Source organism: Pteropus vampyrus, unplaced genomic scaffold (assembly GCF_000151845.1).
Source record: "Pteropus vampyrus isolate Shadow unplaced genomic scaffold, Pvam_2.0 Scaffold292, whole genome shotgun sequence".
NCBI lineage: Eukaryota > Metazoa > Chordata > Mammalia > Chiroptera > Pteropodidae > Pteropus > Pteropus vampyrus.
Window position 1 is genome coordinate 725,069 of NW_011889073.1, and position 13,735 is coordinate 738,803.

Genomic DNA, 13,735 nt, shown 5'->3' on the forward strand with positions numbered 1-13,735 from the left:
TATACTGTGAGAACTAAAACAAAACAAAATCATTTCTAATTAAAAAAAAAAAAAGAAAAGAAAAACTATTTCAAAGGACAAAAGGCTTTTCCTTGTGAAATTAGTCTTAGAGAGTGACTTCTTGAAAATTTATAAATGTACAAAGATGTAAACCATTTTATTCGCTATATTTAACTTGCTGATATACGCTTTTTCATGTGATGCTCAGGCACATAGTTTCTATCAGCAACGTTAAAAATCACATTAGAAAAAAAAAAAATCAAGCTCTGAAACAGAAGACAGGCAGTGGAGAAATGTTATTTTGACCTTGGTGCCGAGCTAAATCCTTCCTTGGCCAACTCTCCTATAACTGGCGTTCTAGTTTTTTTAAAAATCTTTCACAGGGTACATCTTTTACTGACTTGAAGAGTAGAAGTATTTACAGTAATTAGTGTGAATTACTCCTTCTTTATACATTAGCTATTTGCCTTTGTGGATATAAAGTGCTGATTCATTATTTTATCAAAACATGAAAATATTGGGAGTATCAGTCTGAAATTTCAAAGATTACGTTTTCCAAACTCTAGGAATTTCTACTTTAAGCAAGAAATATAATTGCTATAGAATTTCTTTTGAAATGTCACTTGGTTTTCAATAATAATAATAAAACACCTGCACCACTTGAGAAATCTTGTTTCAGAATTCGGGAGTTGGCCGCTTCGCTTTCCCCCATGAAATCTGTATCAGTGATCTATCACTACAGGACAAACGGAACTACCCCCAGACTCAGCAGGCAGTAGCAGGGAACCATATTTCAGTGCTCGTGAGTCTAAGGTGGGCTTGGCAGTTCTGCTCATCGGGGTCAGGCTATCTGATGCAGCCTGGGCTCTCTCACACGTCTGAGGCTTGAGCCCTGCCAGTTGCACAACTCAGCTGTGGTCTGTGCCCTGTAACCCTGCAGCAGGCTGGCCTGCCTTGCCACGGAGGCAGGACACGGTCCCTTGAGTAGGGAGCATACATATAAATATATATATGGAGGCCTAGCTCCCAGGGAGGGACACAATGTCACATCTGCTGCTTGATGTTGGTCAAAGCAAGCGACAAGCCAGCCCAGAGTCACGGGGTGGGGAAACAGTCCCTGGCTCTGGCTGGAAGGAGCTACAGAGTCGCATCGCAAAGGGGTATGAATACAGGGGAGGGGACAATGTGGCCACCATCAAAAACGACCCATCAGGAGATCCTTCCTAATTTCTCATCATGAGAATGTGTAATTGATAAGACCTATATTTTTGCCTTGGCTTGTAGGCTGCATTGTATTCTTTATATTTCTGGTTATTGTGAATATAATTAAATAAATGCAACTAGGTGATTAGGAATAAAAGGATGAACAAAGATAAGAAAAATATTATTTCACACAATGTGAAAAATACAACATAACATGTAATGATATCTTTGTATCTTAGTCCTAATATAAAATGTATTTCGGCTCCCCCAAAAATCCCCTTTAATAAATTCCAAAATCTATTAACCACTACTCCTCTGCAGCAATAATTCAAATCTCAACCTAAGAACTAAGAAGGGATAGGAATGCCAAGGTCAGTGTCAATTTGGAATTTAACATACTTAAGCGTCTCTTCATTGGCACCGGGCATAGAATGTCAGAGAAAATGTGAGCAGTCCCAGAAATTACCCTGGATTCAACAGTACCACCTGCTACAATTTAAAACCCTAAGTGTAAAAATGTCTGTTCTAATTATTTTACGAATAGTACAATGTTCCTGATGAAACAGAGAAAGCATACCCATGAATATCTGAAGCTGAAGAAGAAATGATTTCTCGCAGTCAAAGCCAATTACAAAGCAAGATAAAAAGATCACAGTTTGAAGGAAGAAGCCAGAACAGGGGTAATCCCTCAGGAAAACAGCTTTCTCTTAGGTGGGATTTGATGTTATTGCATAGTAGATCACTTCGAAGAGAAAAAAAAAATCAATGTAAACCTAAGTCTTCAAGTTCAACCTTGTTTCTTAATGAAGTTAAAATAAACAAATAGAAAACTTAGGCTCCTTCATTTCAACATAGTTGCTACTTTGTGCTATTTTACGGCAGAAATTGTCAATAAATTCCAAGGGGGAGACGTGAACCAAGAAACAAGGATGGGGTTATGCGTCTGACTCCTCCTTCCTTCTCCCAAGTCACCCTCTTCCTCCTGATGGCTCCTGCTAAGGACAACACGTGGCCCTCACTACGGGAAGCAACTTTCAGCCGACATTCTTCTTCCAAGTTCTTCCCAGCCCGTCTTTGTACACGGGGTTCTATGTCACTCTCTTTTTCTTTTTGTTTTTCTGATGCCCTAAGAGCCTGTCCTCAGAACCATTTTCCACTTTCCCTCTCTTTTATCCGCCATAACCATCACCCCCATCATTCCTTTGTTGAACTGTCCGTCACATTCTTCGTCTGTATTGCCACAAGCCTCGTCGCTTCATGCTCGGCTCACTGCAAGGACGTTTGTGTGGCTTGTTCACCTTATCTGATTCCCACTCCTGAGTCTGCCCTGCCGAATGCTAGCCTATTTTTGTGTGGTTTTCTTCCGGCAAAGCGCATATGCTCACATTCCATTTCCTACTGCCCAGGACCCGAACTCTTCCCAGTGGCTTGGAAGGCTCTGCCCTCCCAGCAGCGTGCCCCAGCAGGCAGCAGAGGGCAGAGATCAGGAGGGATGAGACTCTGAGGCCTGCGGTCTGACTTCATGGCCTTGGGCTAACTTTCTCGTGTCTCTCAGCTGCCATTTCTTATCCTGTAAAACGAGGTTCATAGTAGTGCCTGCCTCGTAAGATTCTTTTAAGGTTTAAATAAATATTCACTGTAAAGAAATGCTTAGCCCAGTACCCGGCACGTGGCGAGCGGTCACCACTGGTCCCCACGTTGTTCCCTCTCCCCAACAATGTCCGGCCCCTTCGCTAATCCTGACCTTCTTCCAGAAATGCTCCAACCACTTACGCTCTGGAAAGTCTCCTCGAGCCAGCTCAGCCCTCCCCGGCCTCTCTCTCTTCTGAGCGCCCTGCACTCAGCAGTTCTCCAAGGGGAAACCTGCTCAGAAGGCAGAAAGCTCAGTTGTCTCCTGGGACTCAACACGAGCCCAAGGCCAGCACATTCCACGGGCCTTCCGCTCTGGCTGCCCCAATCTGCAGGTTGGTTTTGCTCATTTTTTAAAAAATTGCTATTCTAGAGTTTTCTCTTTCTTGGCTTTAAAAACCCATTTCCCCCCTCCTCGCCCTACAAGAAACACATCCACTTGCTCCTGAGGAAGGAGTCTCAAGCTGAGGAAGAAGCAGGGGAAGCAAAATGGTTGAGGTCAAAACCCTTTTCCGGTCTCAGTCTAGTGATCGATGTCAAATAGTCTAACGTTTTACCAAGACTTGTCTTCGTCTGGCTCTAAAATAGGATGGCAGCCCAGAGTGGACCAGAGAGAGCAGAGGGCTGCCGAGGAAGCGAACAGAGGGGGGAAATTATTTAGCTCTCTCTCCATCCAATTTCCTGTGTCAGTTCACTCAGGGTAATGCAATTATCTCAGGTATTTTGAAAAACAATCTATTTCAAAATAAGGAAGCTGGGGTTTTAGAAATCACACTTGGTGTGCTTAGGGGGTAAAGTTTCGATACCCAGGGCCCCACACCTCTGGGGCGGAGATTTCAACGCGGCCAGCATCCTGGGTCACCTCGGCCCCTGTCCTCCCGTTTTGATATTTTGCTTATAGTTAACTGTTAGGGAAAAAAAGTTGAAGAATTCATTTCCTTACCAAGCAATCAATGTTCATCATTAGACTTCAAATACATATGGCTGATTGAAGTACGGGAAGAAGAGCTTGAGATCTTTCTAGAGATTACTAGGAATTGTCACCTACTCTCTCAAGAGCTGCTTGAACACAGCACAGACAGGGGCAGCTCACAGTATCTTTCTTCTTCCCTCTCAAGCCAAAGAGATGCGTAGGAGCCGGTGAGCCTTGGCCCCTTCTAGAGAAACGGAAGGTATGCAGCTGGCGGCCAAAGAAATCTGGTTGGACAACTTTGCCTGCCTTTGGATGAGTGATTGAAACACATCAAGCCTTGCAAAGGGACAGGAAATTTAAGAAGATTAATGTCACGGTGCCTAATAAACACAATCCCGAATCCTGGGAGAGAAAGCCAGCCTCCTTGCCCACACTGCGTGAGTGACCCTCACACTCTCTGTCCCCAGGGCACTCAGGGCTCTGCAGGGATATTTAGAAGTCGTTTTCAAATCTCAGAGTCTCTGACCCCTCTCCTAGATTCACAGCGAACGAATGAACAAACGTTTCCTCCCTTCCCATACATTCCGCGACCTCTGCCCCAGAAACACTCTCAAGATCGACGACAAGCCACTCTTGCTTTGGGCAGTAGGAGCCCAGCCTAGTATGTCCCTTACCATTTTCAAAATACCAATACCAATGCCATGTTTAAAAAAATTTTTTTTAAACCTCACAACACCAAAAGATCAAAATAAATGTAAATTCAGTCTACCCATTTGTTAATTCGCATGTCTGATACAGGTCAGCTCGCTTCCTTCCAAAAGGCCTTACTTAAAGCTGCACCGGGGTGCTCTAATGTCCCCTATGTCACAAGCCACTTCGCTCTTCCTGGAGGAGATAAATGAAGCTCTAAGAAAATTAAGGCACCTAGTCAAAACCCAAACCAATCTCAACGCCTGGTGGGCCCATCTTTAGCCATTGCAAACAGATTTTTGGAAATTAAAAGAGTAAACCTTTTTATATAATAGAATTTATCTTTAAGTCACAGTGACTTCCAAGTCTAGAGAGGTCGCTCCATCCAGGCGACCTCTGTCGACGGTGCCGACTGAGTCTGAGGAGTGATGGCTGCGTGACCAACGGTCTGCCCCGGGCCGTCTCCCGAGCTCGGTTCGGGAGCACCTGGCCCCCGCCGTCCTCACCTGTCCTCGTAGCACACGGTGCACCTCCAGACGCCGGTCCTCCGCAGGAACACGCGGCACTCGGAGCACACACGGTGGCTGCAGCCCTGGCACGCGGTCCCCCGGTTCAGCAGCAGCCCCAGCACCCGCTGGCAGCGGGCGCACGATTTCTCTTTGTCCTCCTGGCTCACGCCCTTCCCGCCTTTCCAGCGGAGATGCTGCAGGTGCGTCTTCAGACTCCTGTGGCCCAGGGGATTAAACCAGAAGATCTGATTGAATGAAAGGACAGACGCCAGACATACTCCTCCACGGTCAGGGTTCCCCCGCACCACCATGGCGAGAGACGAGGGGCCCCAGCATCCGGCACCCCTGGCCCTGCCACGGCTGATCATGAGGCTCAGAGGTTTTCTCAACTGTGAAACAGAGACAAGAAAATCGGATCTGACCTCCAGGATTGCTGTGCGGATTAAACGGCAAAGCATAAACGATATGCCCAGCACAGAGACGTTAGCTGCTAATTCGTTCTAGATTCATCCCTTCATGCCCAAAGGGCATTATAATGGTAAGCAGGAACAGTGACAGAAAAGGGGAAAAAACCCCACAGAAAATGACATTAATTCTAATTTGCAAGGCATGGAAAGATCTATAAACATAGAGCATACACGCCCGCTACTGTCACATGTTACCCAATAAATTATGTAACTGACAGTCTGCTTTCCTACTGGTTTGTTATAGTGGTCAGAGCCCTCTTTCCCCTACACAAACGCCTTGGTGCAAAGGGATGTTACGTTGAACCCCAATGACTCGTCATTAACCAGAACCCTCTTTTACGAAATGTCTGTTACCTACGATGAGGAGAAGCCAATCGCAAGAAACAAGCTTACACCCAACTTTCAGCATTTGCCCCCAAAATCAGTACCCTCGGGAACAAAACATCCTCACCACACTTTCCATGTTCGTTGTCGATATTCAAAATGGCGTTTCTAAATCACGAAAAGCTCTCTAATCATCAAAGGAAATTCCACTTTGGCCCACACATTACATTTCTTAGTGAGAGAAAGCGTAACACGCAGAGAGCTTTAGAACAACAGGCGAGGCTTGGGAAAGAATATCATCCAGTTGACCAGGAAACTTCCCCCGTTCCTCAGACCTCGGTTGTCCAAAGGTCTGTCTGATACGTGTATTTTTCTTGGCAGATTCTGAAAGAGTTCTGCCATCAAATACAAAACCCAAAAGCCTACTCCATTACTCCGTTTCTAGACCTCATGTCTCTGTAAACCCTGACAAACGAAGCATCCACATCTATTTAAATCTGATCCGTTTAGAGATGGATCTGGACAGCCAACAATGAACACCGTTTTGATACCGTCTAGCCCTGCTCTATTAAATGTTAACTAACACTAAACAGCCTGTCTGGTTTAGGGCAGACGAGGAAAGAAGCTCCTGCTGACACATCGGTCTGGGAACAGGCTGAGCAGGTTCGTATTTTATACTCCTCCTTCCCTCTGAGCTTACTTGGAAGTAAAAGTGAGCTAAAAAAAAAAAAAAGAAAGAAAGAAATAAAAGAAGTGGATTCCGGCAGGCTTGCTGTTTCTAAGTTGCTTCGATTGTGCCGTCAGTTTTTGTCACAAATAGTTTAGGAAAACATTTTCCCCTCCCTGCAGGCTGTCTTGAAAACCTGTCAGCTTCCTTTGAATTCTTCCCACAAAGTAGGCAAATTTTTCACCAGAAAGGCCCCATTTTAAATAAATAACAAAAGCAGCCTCCCTGGTCCCTTACCATCTTCGAAGGGGGGTGAGACAGCAAAATATCCCCACTCACAGTCCCGTCGTTAGGACTGTTGTCAGATGCGAGGCCGAGTCCAGAGCAGCAGGCTCCTCCTGGCAGAAAAAGCCAAAACCCTAAGAATTCCACCCACTGCCATGACAACCTACCGGATCCTCTCCTCCTCCACGTTTTGAACGGCCTGGTCTCGGTACAGGACCTGGAGAATGACCTCGCGCTCTAAGTCCTGGAGGGAATTCAGGTCGACTTCCCGGGCCATTTCTCCCTGGTTTCTCAGCTCCGAGGGGAAGTTTCACTCCATGAGCTCGGAGCCCAGCGGCCGAGCCACAGCTCTCGAAAGCACTCCTCCTGCTCCTATTTCAGTGGCGACTGAATCGCCGGTGGCACCTTTTTTCCCCCCTTTTAAAGGTGTCACACTCTTCAGGACAAGAAAGTCCCAAGAGGCTGTCCCTCTGTTGGAGTCGTTGTTCGAAGAGCCTCATGCCACCCAGGGAGCGTTTTCACTGGGTCCTGCCGCAGCCTTTGACATCCGTCTAAGACAACAGCCTATCTTTTTCTGAAGTTTTGCCAGAGATTGTTCTAAATGATGCATGGATCCAAGCGGATAGTTTCTGCAAAGCAGAAGTAATCCCCAATCCGAGGGAATTTACGAATAGCAATAAGAAGAGGATCAGTGTCTTATAGAGGCTAACTTTCTCCTTCAAGTGTTTTCAGGTGAGCGGGAAGAATGACAAGCCCTACCAGTTCATACCTGTAGAAAAGACAATAAAAGTAGCATCAGTTTTCCTGGTCTCGTATCTCTGCAGCGTTACTTCAGAAAAGATAAAATGTTCTACACAGACACAAGTTTGCATTTCCCGCTGTGGTGATAACGTCAGAATTTATATTTTACTAAATTTGTCTTCTCGTGTATCTAAAAACTTCGAACTCCCAAACTTGAATTTCTCTAATATGAATTCCATGTCTTCAGTGATTAGAGGTATTAAAGTCTGTGTTTAATGTACATCACCCTAATTGAAAACACATTAGCAGAACAATGTTCGCCACTGCAAGCTACCCTCTTTAGGATTAACTTCAAAACTCAAAAATTTTCAATTAGGGAGGAGTGAAGGGCCAGCACCGCAACCTCAATCTATCAATTATTTATGATCTTTAATGGTTTCCCCAGCTGCCTCACGTATGGGGTCTCGTTTCTGATTAATGCTAGTTGTGAATTTCTGCCAACTGTTCCTACTTCTTTTTTCCATCAGTGACATGGGGCAGACATCACCTTCCAGCTGTTTCTCACCTCAACCAAGAAGATGGTTGTGAATTGATAAAACACTGGATAAGTACGTAATAATGAAATGCAGAAATTGTAGATGCTCAAATCAATAAACTTTCTATAATGGCATTATGCTTTCTAGAATGCCATTTTGTTACAAAATCTACATGAATTCCTTAGTAAGACTTCCTTTCAGTGCTTGAGAAGCTAAACTCCCTTTGTTGGGCTCTCTTGGAAATCCACATTATATTAATTGATGACTCATAGCAAGTTGGTGATTGAGAGGTTAATGGAGCCCTGAGGGCTCATTCTCTTTAAGCAGAGATTCTTAAACTTTTTTCCTTAATCTTTGTATGAAAAGATGGATAACCCTCTTTTTAACCCTCATTTAAATGCATAAAAAGATACACTGAGTTACAAAGGATATTATACTGAAATATTTTTTAAAATCATCATATAGTAACATGTATGTTCATCGATGCTTGAAATAACGAGGTCTAGCATTGATCTAACGAGTACCCTAATTTAAGAGTAGTGATGACTATAAATAACATTTTGAGACCTGTGACATACAATGTAGCATGAAAATATCTGTGATTCCTTTTGGCAGCAGTCATAAGTCCTGCTCGTTCACTCCGGTTTGATGCCTATATTCATAATTGAAGGAAATGCTAAATTTTAGTTAGAAGTAAATAAATAAAGATGTAATTTTTCCCATCCAAGTTCATGGACCAATAGGCTAAGGACCCCTGGCTGAAGGGGTTCTAGATGTGTCAGTTTCTCTATTGTAAGAGAAAATTGAAACATGTTGCTCACCCAAGGGCAGAGGCTGCATCAGGAGCAGGAAGACCCAGAGCTCTGAGAAGCGTGCTCTTGGCTTCTAGTCTTCAGCAAGTTCTCTCCCGTGTCTGCTCTCAAAAGGCTTCCTATCTCGGCGATGGGAAAGTGACAAGGACTTGGGGCTCTAGCCCAGCCCGGCTGGGAACTCACTGTGCCATCAGAGGCAAAGCTTCGTCCGCCCTCGTTCCTCAGTTTGCAGATGGACAGATGGAACTAGCAGATCTGAGTCCCTGGAAGAGAGGAAAGGCACATGAAACAGCGTGTAATCAAGTGCCGAGTGATAAGGCGTGAATCAGCCATCCTGTCACCAACTTTAGAAGTCTATTTTTTCTAAAATTACCCCTCGGTTCTTCTTGCTTTCTTCTGATTTCTAATCAATGAACCGCACTCCTAGGCTAAGAATTGTCCGTTTTGTCTGATTCTCAAGAATTTTAAATGAAGGTTCTTGCACTAGGCTCAGAACACGTGATCTGTGCGCTGAGCTTCTGTGCTGGTGGCTTTTGTGCCCTCTCTCTGGCTCCTCAGGCAGGACCAGTGCGGTACAATGCTGGACGTGACCCCACCAAGCGCACAAACTGGGAGAATCTGGGCACACCCAAATGTTCACTCCTTCAGGAGGCTAGGTCTAACGCATTTCAGAAATACAGGATTCAGTCATTTAAAAACACTGCCTGTGCTTTACCAAATCCACGCCTTGGATGGGGGAGTGTCTTTTCTTGGTTAAGGGAAGCCCATCCTCCCCCTAGTGGCTATTCACTGCTAGTTACAGAAAAGTGAAATTCAGTTCATTTCCAGGGTCCAGCCATTCGTTCGTCCCACGCATTCAGTAAATACTTATTAAGCACCTTCCAAGTGCCAGGCACTGCTCGGATGCTTAGGGTACGTGACTTGATTGGCTGGTAATTTACACCCTATCCTACTTCTACCAAGAATATGATGCGGCTTACAATAAAAGCGCATAGAAGACAATTAACGTCAGAGAAACACTAGCAGCCAGAGTGAAAAGGGGCCGATCATTCCACCAGGAACCTGCAGTGAAACAGTCACTGCACTTGAGTGTTAGGCGCATTTCTGACCTTCCTTCGTCAGCGAAGCAAAGCAAAACAGCCAAACAAAACATAACATCCAAGTGGCGTATATAGTTCCGATACACTGAAAGAAAACAAGGAAGAAACGCGTAGACTGAGAACATAATCGCTTCTTTGAGCGGTGGCTTGGCAGAAAATGCGAAGCTGTGCTTCGTGGATCACTATGTTATTGATCTCAAATTAAAGCTAAGCATGTAGCAGCAAATTGCAATTCAAATGTAGACCAAAACATGGTGCTTTCTGGTATTCCAAGTTGATACAGGGATAAAGCGTAGGAAACGAGAGGTAGAACTAGAGGTATCCATGTTTAGCATCCCTCCCACTGTGTTTTCGTTCTTGACTTTCAGAGATTTTGATTCTAGCTTCTGTAAACATTTGGTTAGTCATTTGAACACTTGGTTAATATCTACTGTTAATACTTGGTTAATATCCCAGGCTTCTATTGTTGGATTGAAATGTACTTTTTTTCTTTAACCTGGAGGATCTGTCTCCAAATCTTCTGTAAAATGGGGTGATTTTTCGAAATGATGCAATCGATACTTCCTAGAGCATCACCCACTGACCATTAGCATCAAGATTTAACAGAAACCTAGGAAGATGTTTTCTCTTTGGCTTCCAGTGTCCTTCTAGTGTCCCAGTTAGCTTGATGCTGTGGACATCTCATCTGCCATGTTTGAACCACAGTTACTTCAGCTGCTGGGGATTCATTCAGGATTTTCAATGGGGGCAGTACCCCATTTCCATCTTAAGTTTGCAGGGATGTTTTGGGTTGTTATAGTGACAAAGAATTATCTTCCATCCCCATAAAAATGTTCACTATCTTACCAGATAATTCTATTAGAAAAAAAATTATAATGATCTAATAACAGAATTAAACTTTTCTATGAACACAAAGTATATGCAGGGTTACAATATACAGTCACACACCACGTAATGACGGGGATACATTCTGAGAAATGCGTTCTTAGGTGATTTCATCGCTGTGCAAACGTCACAAAGTACACTTTCACACACCTCGATGGTATAGCCTGCTACACACCTAGGCTCTTTAGCACAACCTGGGCTGCAAACCTGGATTACATGTTATTATACAGAACAACGTGAGAGTAAATCAAGTACAAGAGAAAATGATTCATTCAAGAGACGCAGTAGACAGGAGATGGATGTATGAGACTTGATGCAGGCATAACACTGCACACCGTTCGACAGCAAACTTTGTTTTATAAGTAGTAAGAGTACACTCTAAAATAAAAATAAAAAATATAGTGTGGTAAATACAGGGACCAGTACCATAGTTGTTTATTATCATCGACTGTTAGGTACTGTACACATTGTATGTCTATACTTTTAAATGACTGGCAGCGCAGTAGGTTTGCGTACACCAGCATCACCACAAACACGTGACGGTTGTGACATCAAAAGGCAGTGGAAAGTTTTGGGCTCCATTATAATCTTATGGGACCACCGTCACTATACAGTGTGTGCCTAGTGTTCTAGAAGGCGACTATCATGTGAATTGAAGGAAGACTGTACTTGGCTTCATTTAGAACTGTAACGAGAGCTGTCTATCATTTCAGAAAGGTTTAAGAATTACTGAATTAGAGGATCTAATAATTTCTCAGGTCACAAACAAATTAAACTATATAATTCTCTCATTCAGTTTTCAACATATCGTTGGGTTTGCAGGGAATGAGGTGGGGGAAATAGAGGCCTGGTTAGTCGTTGCTGTTGTTTCGAGTTTGTGGGTTTTGGTTTGGGGGCTTCGGTTTGATTGCGAGTTTGTTTGCTTATGGAATTCCAGGTCTGATCAGAATTCCAGGCTATAACTGAGAGCTCGGAGGTCCTCTTTCAGCAGAAATTATCTGAATGATTTCAGCCGCATTCTCTTCAACCTTAATGAACAGAATCTGCATTTTATCCCGCTTAGACTGGCATTTGAATTCTCACACATTTGGTATTGACTGCCAACCTGGGGATTCTACTTTGTGATCCATCTTCCAAATCACTCAGAAATGAGCCACTAAAACTATTCTTATCTCATAGTCTGTTTATCCAAGACAAGATGCTCCCAGACCCATGGCAACAATTTACTTGTTTATAAAATTTTTAAGTTCTTTTTTCTAGCGAGCTTCTTCCTCGTCAGTAAAGGTTTCTAGGATGCCAGATGGAGTTAGTGAGCCCCCAAGTCCACGGTAAACACCTAGAAAGTGACAGATCATTTCATCCACCTCATGGCGTTAGGTGCCCCTTTGCAGATTCCATTTCCGGTCACCTACACTAGTTGGAAATTAGAAACCATGCTGGATTATTTTTTATATTCTTCAAAACATGGATAAAACAAATATATTTTTTTTCTTGGATGCTTTTGATTTTTGTGATGTTTTGAAGTCGGAAATGGTGGTAATGAGGAAATCTATTAAAATGAGCTCGCATCAAGTTCCTCGCACTGTGCCATGTCTTACTGTCTAGGATGACAGAGCGAGGCATGAGAATGGCATTTGTAACACTCACAAAGTGGTAAAGGGACAACTGATGGGGTCCAGAGCTGGCTGTACCCATCAGCTTGTATGCAGACAGCTGCAGTGACAGGACCAAATGGATAGTGAGTCAGAGGGAGACTAGAGACCAGAAAGGACAGGAAAACCTTCATGGCCAAGGTGACTCCCACGGAGCATGGGAGAACTTGGAATGAAAAGGAGAGGCTCTAGGGTGAAGAGCAGTGTATTTAACAGTACCGAGGTAGGAATGTGTCCTTCTTCCGCAGTAAAGGGGCCCGTGTCCTCCACCGCCTGGAAACAAATCCTCAAGCATGAACGTGGCATCCCTGGCCTGGCCTCTTCCTCCTACTCCATCCTCAGTTTCCCCAAAGCGCTCCCATATCGAACTCATTCAAGACTACTCCCTGAACGCGTCCTGCCCCTTTCCTTTCCCAGGCCTCTGCCCCGGCTCGTGCCTCTGCCCACTAAAACCTCGTTTATTCGGAGACGGTGAGGGCACGGCCAGGAAAGCAGCATTTGGAACCCAACTGAGTGTGCGGCTCTGCTCTGCCGGTCACTCACTGTCGAGATGCTGGGCCAGTGACTTAAGCCCTGGGGACTTAATGTCCTTATCTATAAAGTAGAGAGAATTACAGCACCTATTTCCCAGTGAGGCTGAAGGGTATTGATACATATAAAGTACTTCGATCACAGTGGCCAGCATATAATAAGTAGTCGATAATACAGAGAACAGATTGGTGGTTGCCAGAGGTGGGAGGTGGGGGTGAGGGGTGGGCACAATGGGCAAAGGGGGTCAAAAGGTACAAACTTGCAGTTATAAGATATATAGTTATGAGGATGTAAGGTACAGCATGGCAACCACAGCTAATAATGCTGTATTGTGTATTTGAAAGTAGCTAAGAGAGTAAGTCTTAAAAATTCTCATCACAAGAAAAAAAATTCTGTAACTATATTCTGATGGATATTAACTAGACCTATTGTGGTGATAGTTTCAGTACTATACAAGTACTGAATCATTATGTAGTATACATGAAACTAAAAAAAAGTCGTAAGCCAACTGTATCCCAATTTAAAAAGTAAATAGGCAGTCGATAAGTGTTAGCTGTGATTACTATTATTAGCAGCAGTAGTAGTAATACTATCGTCATTATTACTGTTAATTTATCAAGGTCCAGATTAATTGCAACCTAATTCAGGAAATTTCTCCTCATTTACAATCGAAATTAATTGTTCCTTCATTACGACCCCTTTCTACTTTATATATTTCTCTGCTGTGACCCTGACTTCATTCTGTCTTACAGTCAAGTTTCCTCTCCAGGGGTAACATTGGGTTTGAAAGA

General features: G+C 43.8%; 1 protein-coding gene across 1 annotated transcript in view; it reads right to left on the reverse strand.

Moving 5' to 3' along the window:
• Positions 1-13,735, reverse strand: part of SYTL3 (synaptotagmin like 3) — an 83,892-nt gene that overhangs the window by 66,285 nt on the left and 3,872 nt on the right. The window contains exons 2-4 of the mRNA XM_011376302.2: positions 8,786-9,039; positions 6,855-7,456; positions 4,942-5,160 (exon numbers count right to left, since the gene is read on the reverse strand). Of these exons, the coding sequence (XP_011374604.1) occupies positions 4,942-5,160; positions 6,855-6,964 (329 nt within the window). The 5' untranslated portion in view covers positions 6,965-7,456; positions 8,786-9,039. The remainder of the gene's footprint in view (positions 1-4,941; positions 5,161-6,854; positions 7,457-8,785; positions 9,040-13,735) is intronic.